Here is a 19,358-nt window from a genome sequence, read left to right as displayed (position 1 = left end):
AAACCAAATTGCAGTTTGATTTTGTGCTCATGGAGGGAGCACAGCCCCCCCCATAATACTAAATTACATCACTAACAGCAACGATATGGCTAAAATAGTAATTTCTGCCTCTTCCCCCGCTCTTATGACTGTAGCATTAACCTCAAAATGACATCTCTAACAATATCTGCAAACCCTAAAATACAACTAATATACTTTATCATCTTTACCATAAGGCAGTGCTTATGAGCATGGACTTTGGAGTCCTTCATCTGTCATTTATTCACTCTGTGATCTTGAGTAAGTTACTGCACCGTTTTAAACCCATGTCAACTGGTAAATGAGCTAGTAACCTTTCCTCTATGAAACTGGCTGGATTAAATGAAACGATTCACATAAAGTACGGAACACAGTAAAAGCTCAATAAAAACGAGCCACATCCTCCTACATGTATTCATCTGTTAATATCTTTATTTTACATTATCGGAAAACATCACTTAAATTTATACCCCTATTTTGAAACACTTAGGGATTAGGCTGAAATTAAATTCTACTTGATAAGAAAAAAGTAATCAATGAGAAAAGACTACAAAGGACCTAGTTAGGAATACAACTTATTTAAAAAGAAACTGATTATTCTAATACGTCATTACAAATGTATTTAATGGCTGTCAAAAAGTTTGCTTTGCTACCTTAAATAGCTGTCTACTTCAAAGTACTACAATTTAATAAATATTACATAATTCTCTCTTGAAAATTTAACTGCCCTTCCTTTATCCAGCTCACAAATGAGTGGCAGTTTTTTGTACATTCATCTCCCTGGAGGCCAACAACAACTATTTCAGGATCGAAGAGGTCATTCTCAAACATGAAAATGTCATACTTAATAATTGTTACTATGGGGGCGCCTGGGTGACTCAGTGGGTTAAAGCTCTGCCTTTGGCTCAGGTCATGATCCCAGGGTCCTGGGATCGAGCCCCACATTGGGCTCTCTGCTCAGCGGGGAGCCTGCTTCCTCCTCTCTCTCTCTGCCTGCCTCCCTGCCTACTTGTGATCTCTGTCAAATAAATAATTAAATAAATAATCTTTTTTTTTTTTTTTTAAATTGTTACTATGGCTTAGAGATCTAAAAGCAAGACACCAGTCTCCAAGGCAAAGTAAGTGCCTGAGAGTTAAGGAAGCCAGAGACAGATGAGTTAGTTGGGTTAATGCCAGTGATGGACTCAAGGTTCCTCTTGGTGGCAGCAGCCACTCTGAAAGCTCTGCATTGGGCCAGACTGGTCCCAGCTATCTCCCCAAGGGTTTTAATCCAGTGAAACAAGGACACCAACATCCTCTTTCCTTATTTTTATAAGGCACACTAGAAGCTACCATTCTTGGCTACTCTGGAATGCACCTAATCACTTGCCAAGGTGTTTCCTCAAACAACAGGCTGATCTCTAGACCTGCCAGCGAAATAGAGCACCTCCTGGGTCACTTTTCCATTACGTGTTTTTTTTTTGCAGGAGAAAAAAGCTAGTGGTAATAATGGCTAGACTGGAACACCTTCAGGGATATGGCTTTTTTAACTGTCTTTTTATAATACTCGTTTAACAATAACATTATCCTGAATCTACACTGCTCAAAATAACTTTTTAAGCAAAAAGGAAAAATGGCAAATCTATTTTCCTTTACAAACTTTCATATTCACTGTGACACTGAAGCCTACTTAAATGTTAGTTTTTAATTAGCAAAATCCTTTTTATTTACCTCTATTCTACTTGAATGTGTGTATAATTTTTTAAGCTATGACACTTATCTTGTCAACATTCCATACATTAGGTATGTTGTACTTGGCTTGCATTATTACACTATTTAGGATATCAATTATCCCCTTTCTGTATGAAAAAAGTGGCTGAAGGTTATAACCATGAAGAATGTATTTTAAAAGATCTGAAATATTTACAATAGAGAAAATGTAATCATTTGTTACGTTATGATATTTTTACCAGTTTATCTCCCAGATAAACTGGAATATAATACCCACTTGCCTAAATTATTAAATTACTCATAAGGAAAAAAACTCTTAAAATCAATCTGGTTGGATTTCAGATGTCCAGTCACTCTGGAGGTTTGAGTTATTTTTCTAATATTCACAAAATATCTACTTTTAATGTAAACACTTAATTTCAAAGGTCATGATTTGACCCACAAGTTACCCAAATTCATACAATGAGATACATTACAAAGGGGCCGGGGAACCTAATACTATCAGCCTGATTTAAAAGCAACAAATCGGGGCGCCTGGGTGGCTCAGTGGGTTAAGCCGCTGCCTTCGGCTCAGGTCATCATCTCAGGGTCCTGGGATCGAGTCCCACATCGGGCTCTCTGCTCAGCGGGGAGCCTGCTTCTCTCTCTCTCTCTCTCTCTGACTGCCTCTCTGCCTACCTGTGATCTCTCTCTGTCAAATAAATAAATAAAATCTTAAAAAAAAAAAAAAGCAACAAATTATCTACCATGTTTCATAAAAAATATACTACATTCACTTTAACCCATTTCGTTTTCATTCTTAGAAGGCCAAAGCCTTCCTATCAAACCAACATCCAGACCTTACATCTAGAGAATTCCAGCTGGGACAATAATCTGTTTGCACAGGGCTTTTCAGACCTATCTAGTGAGTTTAATTACCTTTTTTAAAAATAAGCATTTCCCATTGACCTACATTTTAGGTTGACTACAACCACACAAATGAAACTGCTTTATTATTAGTGTAACAGAGCACAGTGCTCTCTCTTGCAGATTCTTGGTAGTGCTACCCCAACAAACATATAGCTATCACACTTGATTCCCTTTTTCACTGGCCAGCAGAGTAAACAAACAACCCCACAAAGCTACAGCTTAATCTCTAGGAAAACAAGCCTTGCTTGCCAAAAAGTCAACTGACTTGTTCAGTGTTCCCAGGCAATTTGGAACCAGCCTAGCTCTTGGGACAAATCTCAGATAAATTCACACTAAGTACTCCAGCTCAGTTAGTGCATTGGTAGTTCAGTGGAAGCACACTTTAATATTGTTTTGTTTTTTTTCCCAAATCCACTACCACTCCAAACCAGTTACATAACTGCAAATCAGGAGGTTAAATGCATCCTTCAGTGGGTTGTTTTATGAGCTACAATTCTGTCTGCTCTAAATTCTGTGGGTGAGTTTATAATTTTTAAGAAATGCTGAAAACTATACCTAAAGTTTATGTCCTTTAAAGGGTTCACCTAATTAGTCTTACCCTATTTTATTAACCTTTATAGGAAATCCAATGCAAACTACTAAATATGAAGGTCTGCCTTGTAGTTTGTATCTCAAGGGATTTGGGAGCAATAGGAAACTTGTGCCTCATGTCCCCAGTTACAGCCTCTTTCTCAACATTTTTCTTTTATTAATGCACACAAAAAAATGACAGACTTGCCTTGTGAGGTCGGAAATAGAGATACAGGCTGAGAGGAAGAGGAAGAAACAAAGGAATCTGAAAGAAAATATAGAGCGTGAGAATTTGACAACCTCACACAGGAATTTTAACTTTAACTCTCCAACTTTTTTGCGGGGGGGCAAGCATCATAATTTCATTGGGTTTAAACAAGAGGGGAAAACTCGTATCTTTATTTCCATTTACTGCTTTCACTCACCTGGCAGCAAAACCTTATTTCATTTTCAAGATGCATTTCTATAAGTTAATCAATTCAAATGTTTTAGTCATATATTCTCACCTTCAAAGAAAAAAGAGGAACCTCTAGCATTTTTAAACAAGTATAACCTCAAGAAAGATGATACTATCCTGCAACTCTTTGATTCTTTGTGGGAAAGAAAAAAGAGGTACCTGAGTACTAATGGATATTTGCTTTTAATCATTCTCAACTGCATTTTGAAGAGTTAGTCACTAATACAAGCATTTAAAGGTATATACTTGGCAAATATGCAAAGTAGACTCTGAATACTTAAAAAAAAAAAAAAAATCACAAATAATCCACTAGGAAAACAGGACTGCATAAGAAATACTCCACCTTCTAAAATTATACTCCTCTCAATTTGGCAACATTTATCAAAATTATAAATGCATGTACTGTCCCCACCAAAAATAGTCACCCTTTTAATTTGGCCGGTTACACCTCAAGGAATTTAACCTACAATATTAGCATAGAATTCAAACACATGTATATGGGAATATTCGTAACAGCACTGGTTACAAGTATTAGGAATACTCTAAGTGACCACCAATAGGAGACCAGTTACATCCAAACAAAGGAATATTGTTTGAAAAAGTACGCTACGAAAAGCTGCTGCGAGAAAGAGTAAAGAACAGCTATGTATGTTGATATAGTTGAAGAAATTAAAAAGCAAAGCATTGAAGTGTACAACATGTGCCTCCCCCACCCCGGCTGCTAACAAGAGGGACTTTGAGGTCTGAAGTGGGGGAGATCTGCTTTTCACTACAACCTTTGGCTGTATACATTACAAAGCATATACATTACCTTTTCATCAAAAATGGAAAAAAATTAATAAAAATAGAATGTGAAAAGCAGCCCCCCTACAAAGTGTCCCTAAATATACTGGCCTTTACTCCTTTTTCCTTGCAATTATAAATGCTTTCACAAATATTCAAAATAGGGAGGTTGATTACTTTAAAGGACTGGGCTATAACTTGCATCAATAAGTACGAATTTATTTCGTGAAATAACGGAGCACAGGCACAGCAATGGAGAGCTTAGTGGAGCACAGGCACAATTCAATAACTCAGGACCAGAATTTTAAAATTCATTGCTTTTTAATTATATTAAGCTGAAGCATCTCATTTACCACCACAAATGAAAAATCGTTCTTTTTGGTTGTTTTTGTCTTGTTTGCTTTTAGTAATCTCTACACCCAACGTGGGGCTCAATCTCTCCTCCTGGGATCAAGGGTCGCATACTCTGAACCAGCCAGGTGCCCCATTCTCCTTTCCTTTTCTTTCTTTCTTTCTTTTTCTCCTTTCCTTTTCTAAAGCAAGTGTTCCTCTGTTTCTTCAGTGTTTCCGGATGGGTTCATCCCTATATTTACCTTCAACATTAAATCTCTCCCAGATGATGAGTTTAAGTCTGAATAAACCTAAAAAAAAAATGCTAGTAAGTTTAGCCCACAGCCAAAAAGGATCCTACAAACTTGACTATCCACCTCCACCTAACACCCCCTCATAACGGAAAATTTCAACATAAAAATTCTTATACATAGCATCTATTCTAATACAAAACACAGATAACCAGTGACAGTTTCTGACAATATTGCATGAGATCTTCTAACTTACAAAACCATACTGTATTCATATTCCGTATTTATGCCATAGGAAACTAATCTCAAGAATGGTAATCTAGGGGTGCCTGGGTGGCTCAGTCATTAAGCGACTGCCTTTGACTGGGGTCATGGTCCTGGGGTCCCGGGATCATGCCCCGCATAGGGCTTCCTGCTCAGCAGGAGGCCTGCTTCTCCCCCTCCCACTGCTTGTGTTCCCTCTCTCTCCCTGTCTCACTCTGTCAAATAAAATCTTAAAAAAAAAAAAAAAGGTGATCTTAATTCTCATATGCTATTACTTAAATCAAACATTATCATTCAGTAACAACAGTAACCATTTGCGGGTCCAAGCATTGTATCCGCACTGGAATACCAAGATGACAGCTAAGCCCACAAGTAACTGAAAGAGAAATACAAACCAGGAAAACTGCTGAGTTGTGGGACTGCTGTGAAGTCAGGTCACTAGGGTACACTGCAGAAGAGATGGTAAACTTGGTCTTCATGGTCAAGTGACCATGGCAGAGGAAGGCATTCTGGAAAGAAGGAATAACTGGCCAAATTCTAAATGACTCTAATGTCATGTTATGAAATCTGGATTATATCCTATATGGGATAAGGAATCACTGAGAATTTTAAGGTAAGGGACTGATAATATCACATGTGTTTTAAAAAGAACTACGGCAGCAGGTAGAGCCCTAGACTTAATTGAAAAGCTACTGTATAGCCCCTGCCTTTGGCTCAGGTCGTGATCTCAGTGTCCTAGGATCGAGCCCAGCATCGGGCTCTCTGCTCAGCGGGGAGCCTGCTTCCCCTTCTCTCTCTGCCTAACTCTCTGCCTACTTGTGATCTCTCTCTGTCAAATAAATAAATAAAATCTTAAAAAAAAAAAAAAAAGACTTAGAAAAGCTACTGTATAGTCTTGGCATCAGTTTTTTGTTTAGTAGACTTAGTAAAAGGTCTGAGACTGGTTAAATAAATTTCAATATATCCATACAATGGTACACCATTCATTAAAAACTGCTGTAGACAGGAATTTACCGACACTAAATGATGTTGATAGCACACTGAATAAAGAACACTGAAAAATTTCAACAACATGACCCCATTTTGGTAAAAAATACAAATTCATGTAAGAAAAAAAAGTAAATGATATTCACTGAGTAGAGTGATTATGAAAATTTTAAAAAGTGTATTTTCTTCTGTGTTTGAGATTTTGAAAAGAATGAACACATATTCTTATTTCAAAAAAGTTTATCAATAGACACGAAAATGTTAACTGGGTGGTACTACTCACTGATTTTTAATTTTCTTTGTATTTTTAATTTTCCTGAATTTTGCTATGGACATACATTTTTCAAGAATTATAAATTCTGGGGTGCCTGGGTGGTTCAGTGGGTTAAGTCTCTGCCTTCAGCTCAGATCATGATTGCAGAGTCCTGGGATCAAGCCCTGCATAGAGCTCTCTACTCAGCAGGGACCCTGCTCCCCCCACCTCTCTCTGCCTGCCTCTGTCTACTTGTGATCTGTGAAATAAATAAATAAATAGATATTTTTTTTAAAAATTATAAATTCCTGGGACACCTGGGTGGCTCAGTCAGTTAGCCTCTGCTTTCAGCTTGGGTCATGATCCCAGGATCCTGGGATCGAGTCCCACATCAGGCTCCTTGCTCAGCAGGGAACCTGCTTCTCCTTCTTCTGCTCCCCCTGCTTGTGCTCGTGCTGTCAAATAAACAAACAAAATCTTAAAAAAAAAAAAAAAAAAAAGATAAATCCCTAATACATATCTATTCCCTTCTTCAAGGAACATATTAGCAACCTTAGAGAAGAAAAAGGACACCTAAAATGGGATATCTTACCAGGTCTTTCAATAAAACTTGAGTAAATTATCTTTTCAGTGTTCACACCACTAGATTTTCAAATTGTACTAAGACTTCAATCTGCAACAAACCGTCAAAACTACCCCCCAAAATCCTGCCTCTTTGAAAACAGGTCCTTCCATTTACTGAGTCCTGAATATCTGTGATAGACACTAACCTAAGTATTTATATACATATTAAATGAAATCCTTACAAAACTCATTTAAGATTTAAAACACACACACACACACAAACCTGAAGCTTTTATCAGTACTTAAACCTGCACTTTTCTTGAAAATCTGTGGCTTTCTTTCTCTATGATCCTATCCACCAGTCACATCACCTGTCCTGATATTGCTGATCTGACATGCGTATGCTACTGACCTAAAAATTCACTAGTTTATATTTTAAAACTCCATCAGACCAGTAAGATAAGACCTTGTCCCCTTACCTCTTAACCCTTCTCTCCAGCAGCATATGGAGTGGGTAAGAAGTGGAAAACAGGAGGAAAAAGACCAAATGGCACACTGGTGTAGGTTTTCAAATTTGGGTCAAGCCTGTGCTAGATATTGTTAGGGGGAGAGAAAGAGAGGAGTGTTGCACTGGACATGAGACTCCAGTTTTGACTGAGATGGGGGGAAAATAAACCAAATAAATCTGGGGGCGCCTGGGTGGCTCAGTGGGTTAAAGCCTCTGCCTTCAGCTCGGGTCATGGTTCCAAGGTCCTGGGATCGAGCCCCGCATTGGGCTCTCTGCTCTGCAGAGAGCCGGCTTCCTTCTCTCTCTCTGCCTGCCTCTCTGCCTACTTGTGATCTTTGTCTGTCAAATAAATAAAATCTTTAAAAAATAAATAAATAAATAAATAAATCTGTTTGAGTTTTCTAACCCCCAGTAAAAACATTGTTCCAAGGAACTGTTCATTTTGGTGAAAACTGCCCTTTAACACCAACAGAACACAAACTGTATTTTTAGAAAAGCAGCAAGGTGACTTTTAGGAACAACTTCAATGAATGACTTCCATATTTAACCTCAAAATGTCTGCCTTTTTGTTAGTTTCCACAGATTATTAAAGCATCTTCCAATACATAAGGAAAAGTAGTGTCTGAAATTTTATCTAAGATTAATACAATGAAAATTAGAAATTCATTAGCTCTTTCAAACATCTTTTCTTTCTACCTTTAAAAGATTTTTGTCATGGGGCCGCTGGGTGGCTTAGTTAGTTAAGTATCTGCCTTGACTCAAGTCATGGTCCTGGGATGGAGCCCCATCTAACTCCTGGCTCAGCAGGCAGCCTGCTTCTTCCTCTCCCTCTGCTTAACCCTGCCGCTTGTGCTCTCCCTTGCTTACTCTCAAAAGAAAACAAACAAACAAACAAACAAACAAACAAAAACAACCCAAAAAACTAAGATTTGGGTTACAGTTTTTGTCTGTCTATAGACCTAGGCTCTCTGAAAAGGGTATTTCCACTCTCTCAAGACCACAATTCCTGATGGCAACTCATCATTTCCGTAGAAGCTGCTTCACTGAGCCAATTCATACCCACTGTCCTACCAGAATTGCAGGGATAGGCAGACCAACTCTTACCCCCAAACTTTATACCATTTTTTCCTTTATCTATATATATTTTCTTCCTTTAAATTGTTAGGACCTCCACTGTATTACTGAATATTAGTGATGAAAGTGGACCTCCTTGCCTTAGCCAAAGCAGGTTTTTTTTTCTTTTTAAAAAGATTTTATTTATTTATTTGTCAGAGTGAGCACAGGCAGACAGAGTGGCAGGCAGAGGCAGACGGAGAAGCAGGCTCCCACTGAGCAAGGAGCCCAATATAGGACTCGATCCCAGGACGCCGGGATTATGACCTGAGCCGAAGGCAGCAGCTCAACGAACTGAGCCACCCAGGTGTCCTGTCCAAAGCAGTTCTTTTTCATGATTAAGGCTTTCTTTAAAAAATAATGAAGCTTTTACTTTTAGAATAATTTTAGATTTATGGAAAAGGCCCAGATGTAGTAGAGTATTACTTTATATAAAGCACTCAGTTTCTCCCACTGTTAACAAATTACACTAATACGGCAGTACATTTGTCATATTTAATCAACACTGACACATCACTAATAAGTAAACTCCACAGTTTATTTTTATTTCATTGATTTTTCCTAATGCCTTTTTTCTGCCCCCAAATCCCATTCAGGATACCATACCTCGTTTTTGTCACTATGTCTCCTTAGCCTCTTTTGGACTATGACAATTTCTTAGACTTTCCTTGCTTTTAGTGATCTTGGTAATTTTGAGGAGTATTGGTCAGATATACGGAGAATACTGGTCAGAATGTCCCTCAATTTGAGTTTGTCTCATGGTCAGAATGGAGTTTTAGAGAAGATTACCACTTAGGTAAAGGGCATCCTTGTCATAACAGATCAAGGGTACATGCTATCAATATGACTTATCACTGAAGATGTTAACCTTGATCCCCTGGCTGAGAAGGTTTGCCTGGTTTCTCCAGGCAGTACTGCTCCACTGTCCTTCCACACTGTGTTCTCTAGATGCAAGTCACTAAGCACCTTCCACTTTAACTCTTGTGCATCTCAAAGTTGAAAGGCTTTCTTTGTACATTTATGGAGTAAATGTGTATGCAGTCCAAGAGGAAGAACAAGCAGAATTCTTGGTGCAAAAGAAACACAATTAGAAAGTCTAACAGAGGGGCACCTGCGTGGCTCAGTTGGTTAAGTGACTGCTTTCGGTTCAGGTCATGATCCTGGAGTCCCAGGATCAAGTCCTGCATGGGGCTCCCTGCTCTGCAGGGAGTCTGCTTCTCCCTCTGATCCTCCCGACCTCTCATGCTCTCTCTCAAATAAATAAAATTAAAAAAAAAAAAAAAAAAAAAGAATCTGTGTCATTCAAATACTTGTGACCAATTTCTTACTTACACAGTCCATTTTATTTATTTCTGTTAGGCTTTCTTTCTTTTCTTTTTTTTTTTTTTTAAAGATTTTATTTATTTATTTGAGAGAGACAGAGATAGCAACAGAAAGCACGAGAGGGGAGGAGAGGGATAAGCAGGTTTCCTACTGAGCAGGAAGCTTGAAGCTGCTCAATCCTAGGCCGCCTGGGATCATGACCTGAGCCAACCACCGACTGCTCAACTGACTGAGCCACCCAGGAGCCCCTCAATGACCCAACTTCTAAAACACTACATGTACTTTTGGAAATGTCTTACCCTTTTCCAAATAATGTTCAAGATCAATGCACTGAATCAAAACTTCAGATTTTGTTAGGAGTAAAACAAAAATTAGGGGCACCTGGGTGGCTCAGTGGGTTAAGCCTCTGCCTTCGGCTCCGTTCATGATCTCAGGGTCCTGGGATCGAGATCTGCATTGGGCTCTCTGCTCGGCAGGGAACCTGCTTCCTCCTCTCTCTCTCTCTGCTTGCCTCTTTGCCTACTTGTGATCTCTGTCAAATAAATAAATAAATCTTAAAAAAAAAAAAAAAAAAAAGAGTAGGATGCTCAACCAAATGTTGAGGTGCCTCAACCCAGACACCCAACAATTTAAAAAAAAAGGAGTAAAAAAAATTAAAATTAAAAAATTAAAATTAAAAAAATTAAACATATTCAATCCTTTTTTTTAAAGATTTATTTATTTGAGAGAGAGAGAGATATCATAAGTAGGCAGAAAAGCAGGCAGAGGAATGGGGGAAGCAGGTTCCCTGCTGAGCAGAGTGCCTAATGTGGGGCACGATCTCAGGACCCTGAGATCATGACCTAAGCCGAAGGCAGAGGCTTAACCCACTGAACTACCCAGGAGTCCCTAAACTTACTAATTCTGACACATCAGACTAGCCTACCACTGAGTATTGGAAATGGAGTCTCTTCATAACATTCCAAAACTTGGCATTCAAGTGGTTATGAAAAGAAACTTCTGTGGATTAAAGCCATTAGTGAAAAATACCATGAGTCCAGAGGTAAAGAGAGTAATAAAAGAAACCAATCTTAAACACAAGATATATTTATTACAGATATAGTTTTATGGGCTTACATAAATACTCTCATGGATATGTCAATTTCCACAGGGATTAAGTTTTTGCAAAACTCGTATTCCAATTTTCAAAAACCAAACATTCTTAACGTGTGCTCCACGAACAATTTCATAGCAGTCCATGAACTATGGACCTTGTGAAAGCCTATGCAATACTTTGCTTATATGCATGTTCTTCTGGGTATAGAATTTCTCCATTCATTCCATATTTACTGAATACCTGTAATTTTAGGAGCTGAACAAAAATGACTAGTTGCTCATTCAAAGATATCTGAGAGCCTGGTCCTGCTCAGACACTAGAAATAGAGCAGTGAATAAAACAGCAAAAACCCCTGCTCTGGTGGAACTTGTATCTAATGTCGAAGACAGACAATAAAGTAAGTCAGATTATATACCATATATATGTAAACAGAAGAATAATATGACAGATGGTAAGAAAAATAAAGCAGAGGAGGCCTATAAGGTATTTTTTTGTGTGCAATTTACATAAGGTAGTCAAAGACTTAAGAAAGGTGAGGGAGAGAAAAGCTGTGAGGAGGATATATGGGGAAGAACATTCTAAGCAGAGAGAACAGCAAATAAGACTCTGAGGTAGAGGAGTATTCCTGATGTGAAAAAGAGCAAGGGAGCCAGTATATAAAGCTGGGTGAGTAAGAGGGAGGTTGAGGCCAGATATCATAAGGCTTCAACAGCCCTCTAAGGGCTGTGGCACTGACTGTGATGTGATCGAAAGCTACTGGAGCATTTGCCTATAAGTGACATGATTGGACTTATTTTTTCGCAGGTTTACACCAGCTGTTGTACGGAAAGCAGACTGAAAAGAGGCAAGGGATAAAATCTGAAGAACAGTTGGGAAGAAGCACAATAATCCAGGAGAGCCAGGATAGCAGCCTGGGCCAGGGTGATAACAATGAAGGTGGAGAAAAATGGTTAGACACTAGATAGATTCTGAAGGTAGAATCGGTAGGATTTGCTGATACTGTGTGAAGGGAAGAGTGGAGTCAAGGGTGACTTCAAGATTTCTGATTTGGGCAAAAGATGGATGACGAATGACCACTTACTGAGATGCAGAAGACTGTGAGAACAGATTTATACAAGGAAAGATCAGGAGTTCAGGTCTAGACACAGTCAGTTTGAGATGTCCATCAGACATGAAGACTGAAGATAAAGATTTAGAAGTCACCACTTTACAGATGGTATTTCAAACCACAAGATGGATATCATAAATGAGATCAGTGCAAAGAGAAAAGTTCTGAGAATTGAGTCCTGGAGTACTATACATGTTACAAGACAAGACAAGAAAAGAATTAGCAATATGAAAGACCAATATTATGAAAATCCACAGTGTCAGAAAGATTAGTGGTTGCCAAGGAATGGAGAGTGATTGCCACAGGTATAGAGTTTCTTTTGGGAGGGATGAAAATGTTCTGGAACTAGACAACGGCAATCGTTGCACAACCTTGTATATATACAAAAAGCCACTTTATAAAGTGGCTGGTGCTTTTTAGGTTATGTGAACTCTATCTTAAATTTAAAAAAAGAAGAAAAACCATCAAAGGATACAGGAGCAGCCGATGAGCATATGTGGTGTCATGGAAGACCAATGAGAAAGGTATTTCAATGAGGAAGCAAGTGATCAATTTTACCAAAAGCTGCTGATAGGGCACTTAGGCTGCGGTCTGAGAGCCTTCCGATTTAACAATGTGGAAAATAACTAGTGAAGGTGACAAGAGAAGATTCTGTAGACAAGTGGAGCAAAAAGGCAGCTGGCTTAGGAAGCACGGGACCAGAAATCAAAATTTTAACTTCAACCAGAAACTGAAGTAAAGAGGGTGACTGGATGATTTTTAGCACATGTTGTTTCAAATGTTAAAGACAGGCAGTGAGTATCATTTGAAAGAGAACTGAATTGGGCCCTCAATCTCTTAGTTTTATCCTACCTTCAATGTTAGAGCAACAAACCTTTAGACATGTAACTTAATCTCTCTGAGCCTGATTCCTCATCTGTAAAATGAGGCTTATATCACTGCGTATGTCACAGATTAACATAACATAAGGCTTTCTCCTATTAAATACAGCCTCTAGAGATCTAGATGATCTGTTTTGTTTGCCTATCTTCCAAAAAGCTTTACTGTATGTTCAAACATTTATTAAGTTAATGTACGGGCAAAACTTAAACCATAAAGCAGTACACAAATAAATGTAAGACATAAAAACCAAATATTTTACTTCCTATATAAAATGAAGACACTTTTCCTCACTGTTGAAATGCCTTCAGGTAACAAGACAAAAGGGGATCCGTATCGGTTTTGCTTAAAAAATGTTCCCCAAATACCCTTAAATACATTCTAAGGGCAAGTAGCCAATGAGGAACGTGTCAGAAAGATCACACTTCTCCTGGTCATGACAACGTGGTTACAGGGAGAAATAAAACAGTTGGAGAAAATAGGGAAGTATATTTCTTTGAAATTTAAAAAAAATGAGAGGGCTACCTATTGACAATTATACCATACTCCTTCCTAACAAAATAAAAACACAAATCCTATTTAAAGGGATTCTGTCTGAGAAATTGCAGCATCACAGAGTAACATGTCTTATATACATCATGGAAATGCAGCAGAAGACTTCAACAAGCCAAACTGATTATAGCTAAAATTACCTAGCATACACAATTTTTCAAAACATCTTTAGCATACCCAATGACCAAAAATAATTCTAGAGTTAACAGCTGTTATGAGTGAACTGAATAAAAGGTTAAATCAGTTTCCGGGGCAACTTCTGAATGAGATAATTATAGGAACATAAAGCCAACTTGGTAATTTTTATCTGCAAAGTTTTATTACAAAATTTATATATTTTTCACAAGTTTATACAGTTTAGGAGGTACTTATAAATTCATCATTAACAATAAAGTCAAACACAAACTATAAGCTAAGTACATACAATATGCATAGTTATTCATTTATTTGGAGCCTTTATAATTCCACTTGGAATTACAAAAACCATAAATTCCAGGATTACTACTAAAGAGAAGTGCTTTTCTACACAACAAACAATCTCAAACAAAACTGGAAACTTTAACTTTCCCTAAACTTCAGTGACATGTCACCAATTCCTTCACTACCAAACTTCATTGACAAGCGCTTGAAACATGAACAGGAATCGACCTTCCCCCACCAAAACAATAGTGAGTCCTGTGTTAGGACAAACACGTAATTTCCTTGCCATAGAACAAAATAAAAGCAATGATATTTATTTTATTTTGTTTTCAGACCATCTCTAAAATCATAAAAATTAAAAACATGATACACTTACCAGCAATTTAATGAACAATCCTCTAGAGATTTCAATTTAGGGTTAAGGTACACCTGTCAAATGTATGAGACTGGTTTGTTTCATCAGAGTGGTTAAATTATTTGTGAATGTGACTGTAAGAGGAAAAAAGCTTTAAAAGAAACCTTTTATTCCTGGCAAATAAAAACTCACCCAACTCAACAGGCAAATGTAAACCATATCGACATGACCATTCTTGCTGTCTTCTGTACTCTTGCCTCCAGTGACAATAGGTTCATAGTGCATCAGAACTAAACTTATGGTCAGAATGCCGCAAACAATACTTAAGCATATATTTTTTAAAGCTATTAAATAATCTCTACACCCCACGTAGTGCTCGAATTCACCACCCTGAGATCAAGAGTCACGTGCTTTTTCGACTGAGCCAGCCAGGCGCTTCAATACTTAAGCATGTTGGTGTCATGTCAAGCTATCTACAAAACGCTGCGGCTGTCTTCCACTTCCCTTCTAACAGACAAGGTGAATGAAAGGGGTGGTAGCTTTACGACATTAATATGAAAGGTCAAAAGCTGAAACAGATTCACTTTTATTTATTTATTTTTAAAGATTTTATTATTTGAGAGAGAGAATGAGAGAGAGAGCAAGAGAAGGGGAGGGTCAGAGGGAGAAGCAGACTCCCTGTGGAGCAGAGAGAGTGATGCAGGACTCCGTCCCAGGACTCCAGGATCATGACCTGAGCCGAAGGCAGTAGCCTAACCAACTAAGCCACCCAGGCACCCGAAACAGATTCAGTTTTAAAAAGAAGTCCTATCAAATCTTACTTCATCTCAGATCTTACATCATCATGAAGATTATGATTTCTTGCTTATAATTCAATTGCTATTTTGTATGTATGTGCAAACAGTTTGCAACCTGCAAACAGATGTATCAAATATTAGGTATTTTTACTTAGTAAGAGTTCAGATTCTAGGGCACAAAGTAAATTTGCCTAAGTCATATTGCAAAGACTCATAATATGCACAATTATTAGAACAGAATTAGGCTTGAAATTTTGTGCCTCTGAAGCTCAAATCACCAATGTTATACTGCCACTGAAAATCTGACGTGAATAAAATGCAGCTAATGTCAGTGCTGAACGTAGATGTCTAAGGGTTAAGACGGAAAATGCAAATTACATACTCATATTTGATTGACATAATAGGACAAATGTGCAATGGTGCCATAAAAACTACATAGAACAACTAAATTTCATGAGTAAGGAAAATAAGTATTTAAAACAAAAACCTTTTTTCTTAAAATTGTCCAAGCTGTTCTAGCTTTGAGTTAATTTCCATGAATAGAAAAAAGAAATGCAGCTTTATTCTGGCATCATGATTTTCACAGCAATAATAAAGAACAGTCTCTGGCAAGTTACAGAATTTCGAATGCTATAAAGATTCAACTTTAGGGGCACCTGGGTGGCTCAGTGAGTTAAGCCTCTGCCTTTAGCTCAGGTCATGGTCTCAGGGTCCTGGGATCAAGCCCCGCATCACATCGGGCTCTCTGCCCAGCAGGGAGCCTGCTTCCTCCTCTTTCTCTGCCTGACTCTCTGCCTCCTTGTGATCTCTGTCAAATAAATAAATAAAATCTTAAAAAAAAAAAAAAAGATTCAACTTTAAAGTCCACACAACAGACATGTACCTATACATGACGTCTAATAAAGGCAATTCTCCTCCTGAAAAGTACACCAAATATTTAAATCTTTTACCGTAATCTCCATTTTTCTGCCTTTGAGATCTTTTTTATATTCTTCTAAGGTAGAAATCTGGAAAGCCAATTCTGGACCTTAACTTCCTTCTTAAGCATATTACAATGCTCCTGTGCCAGTACCTGAGGCACTAGACCAGAGTGTGCCACATAACCTATGACCTTTAGTAGGAACTAGTATTTCTAAAAGCTTTACTGGACAGGTTAATCAAGACAAAGCTTTTCCTACAGGACATCAAGCAACCACTTCTTTTACTTTTTCAAAGTCTCTAAAACCAAGAGGAGCTTGGTGAAAGAATGTGAAGGTGAAGGTCGAATCAACACTAGCAGATTTTTTAAACAATCAAGTAGATTCTCAAATATCCATTTTAAATAGGTTAAACTGTGGAGTGACAAATTTCAACTTATCTTCATAGTGCAGAAGCCTAGGACATTTCCTGAGGTATGGAGAAAATATTCTGCAGGGAAGAAGAGCTTCTCCAATGAATGGCATCTACACATTGCAGGATCTTAAGCTAAAGTTTTCAAGTAGTGACCTGACAAGTGAGGCCCACCAAAACTGTGTTAATGCTTTGTAAATAATATTAATACACATCTGCAATAGGTAAGAATTTAAGACACAGTATCCATTTTGCAGGTGAACCAAAAACTTATAATCAGGAAGAATCAAAAGCTGTGTACCAAAGGGCCAACAACCAAACAGTAAGCAACGACAAGTGATTAAATCCAAAACACCAAGTTGCTAAGTTATAGGGAAGCTGCTGTTCATCTGGACCTTTGCCCAGAACATGAAAATTTGGAGGAGAAACGCTGGTGGTTTAAAGGGAACAAGAGTTCTAAATTTGCTGCCTCATTCCTTTATCTGGGCAGCTAATCTTGACCTTGCAGAAGCTTCCTTTGATACTGTTTCTACTGAAATGGCCAAAACCACAGTGGAAAATCCAGCAGGGTACCAAAGCTTCTTTGTAGAAATCCACTGTTCAAAAACACCTAGAGAAAAATGGGTGCCTGACTGGCTCTCAGTTGGTGGAGCATCCAACTCTTGATCTTGGGGTTGTGAGTCTGAGCCCCACCTCGGATATGATTACTTAAAAAAACAAACAAACAAAAACCAAACCAAACCAAACCCAAACACTTAGAGAATGTATTTAAAGCAAAGATGAGAAATTCTACATTCCTTACATCAACCTAAGATTCTGGCAAAGGAGACAGTGAAGTATTTTAAAATCCCTCAAAATCCTTTAAGGTAACTAAATACAAGGCAGAATTATCTGTACTCTCCCAGGCTCATGGCCCACTTTGACAAAAAGGTTTTTTTCTTTTCTTCAAAGATTGAGTTCCTTTAAGAACCACCACCTGCTCATGGTGCATTTTTTCCCCCCTCAAGAAGGCATCTGCACTGCAGATCTCTGCACGAGGGGAGTTGGAGCTGCCAGCCAGCTCCCACCAGAAGGCTAACGCGTTTACAATGGAAACTAAAAGCGGCCTGCAGCTTCGCTCCTAGTCTTTCACACGGATAGGAGAATGGGGTTCAACCAGCTCCTGCTTTGTCTAATTTTTCTCCCCCTCCCCCCTCTCTGCGCTAAACACCCCCTTTTGTTACACTGCGATCAATACCAGCCCAGAGAGAGCATGAAATCAAAATGTGTTGATGGCGTGGCATGACTCTATTATCTTCGGGAATATAAGCAACTGATTGCTTGTCCCCACCCCCACGCCGCGCCAGTGAAGAGCAGGCTGTGTTGCAGATGCAGCCACGGATCCATCTTGGACCATCAGCTGCTCCCTCCCAAATCTTCCCTGAGCTATTCTCATCACGCCTCCTCTTACCTCGTAGCCTCAGAAAAGCGGACATTTAGAGTCTAGCCACAAAAAAAAAAAAAAAAAAAAAAAAAAAAAACAGTATAAGCAGATAAAAAAGTATAGAAAACGGCTACAATGTTTCCATCAAACTTCCTATCCTCCCCACGGAAAACGAAAAAAAATTTTTTTTTGTAAGACTACCATGAATTTCCGATTATGTCAACATCTGTCTGCAAACCTGCAATGCAACCCTTTCACCATCATCCCTTCAAAATCGTAGCTAGTGCTTTCTCCCACAACCAACCTGCCCCAATCCTCTCAATCTCTCTAATCCTCCACTAAATCACCCCGGTTCAGCGGACGGCTCCCCCGGACTGGTGTTTTTCCCCACCTGCCCTGCCTCGGTTTTAACGCCCACTCCCTAGAATAGCTCCCCGCCCCCAACCTGTTTGCCTCACACCCCGTTATTTCCTCACCGCCTGCACCACCTTACCTTCCCCTCCCCCTCAGCCCATTTTCCAGACGCTCGTTCCCGGGGGCTGAAGCCTCCAGCAGGCGAGGGTGATTTACCTTCCCCGACCCCAAAAACAACCCCCTCGAGGGCGGGGTTCCCCCGGCGCGCCTCACCCGCACAGGAGGAGCCGCAGCTCTTCGCCCCCAGGGCGGGGCAGGATCCAGGGCTCCCGCCACCGGGCGCCGAGGGTTCGGCCCCGGAGGACGACGAGGAGACGGACGGGGATTGAGTGGCCGCCGACGGCTCCGCCATGGCTGCGCGAGCAAGGGCAGGAAAGGGATGAAGAGAGATGCGGGGCGGGAGAGAGGGAGGGGAAAGAAAATAACCAAGCAGCTGGCTCTCAGAAGTCCCTTCGCTCCTGCTGCTCCGAGGACAGACTCCAACAGACTGACTGACTCAGCCGAGCGCAGCGAGAGGGCGGGAGCGCGAGCGCGCAGGCGCACAAAGGGCTCTCGGGCGGGCGGCGGTCGCGCCTAGGCGCCCAGCGACGCAGGGCGCAAGCGCAAGAACTGTCCCTCCGCGCTCCTGCGGGGAAGGAGGGGCAAAACTGGCCTCACGCTGCGTCCGCGCGAGAGGCCGGGCTGGGCCGCGCCCCTCCGGGAACCAGACGCAAGGGGCGTGGCCAAGTGCCAAGTTCCGCCCACCACTGCGGCCAAAGTGGGAGGGGGCCCTGCAGGTTAGTGTCTCTTTACACGTCTTTTGTGAATGTTTTAGGGTCGGCGGATTATGTGTTTTAACGATATTAGTTTCTTTTGCTTCCACTACCTGGAGTATGTCTTTCCCATAAATTCCAGAGCAGATGTCTATTGTCTGTTGCGTTTCTGCCTGTGACGCCAATGGAAAGT

At 39.7% G+C, this 19,358-nt stretch overlaps 1 protein-coding gene across 2 annotated transcripts in view; it reads right to left on the bottom strand.

Moving 5' to 3' along the window:
- Window positions 1-18,935, bottom strand: part of RTN3 (reticulon 3) — a 66,070-nt gene extending 47,135 nt beyond the window's left edge. The window contains exons 1-2 of one of the 2 annotated variants that reach the window (XM_032357113.1): window positions 18,627-18,935; window positions 3,416-3,472 (exon numbers count right to left, since the gene is read on the bottom strand). In XM_032357113.1, coding sequence (XP_032213004.1) covers window positions 3,416-3,472; window positions 18,627-18,765 — 196 coding nt within the window. In that variant the 5' untranslated portion in view covers window positions 18,766-18,935. The remainder of the gene's footprint in view (window positions 1-3,415; window positions 3,473-18,626) is intronic. The other variant, XM_032357114.1, reaches the window with a different exon arrangement.
- Between the last annotated feature and the right edge of the window lie 423 nt (window positions 18,936-19,358).

The sequence above is a fragment of the Mustela erminea genome, chromosome 9 (assembly GCF_009829155.1).
Source record: "Mustela erminea isolate mMusErm1 chromosome 9, mMusErm1.Pri, whole genome shotgun sequence".
Taxonomy (NCBI): Eukaryota; Metazoa; Chordata; class Mammalia; order Carnivora; family Mustelidae; genus Mustela; species Mustela erminea.
This window is presented reverse-complemented; position numbering and strand designations above follow the sequence as displayed.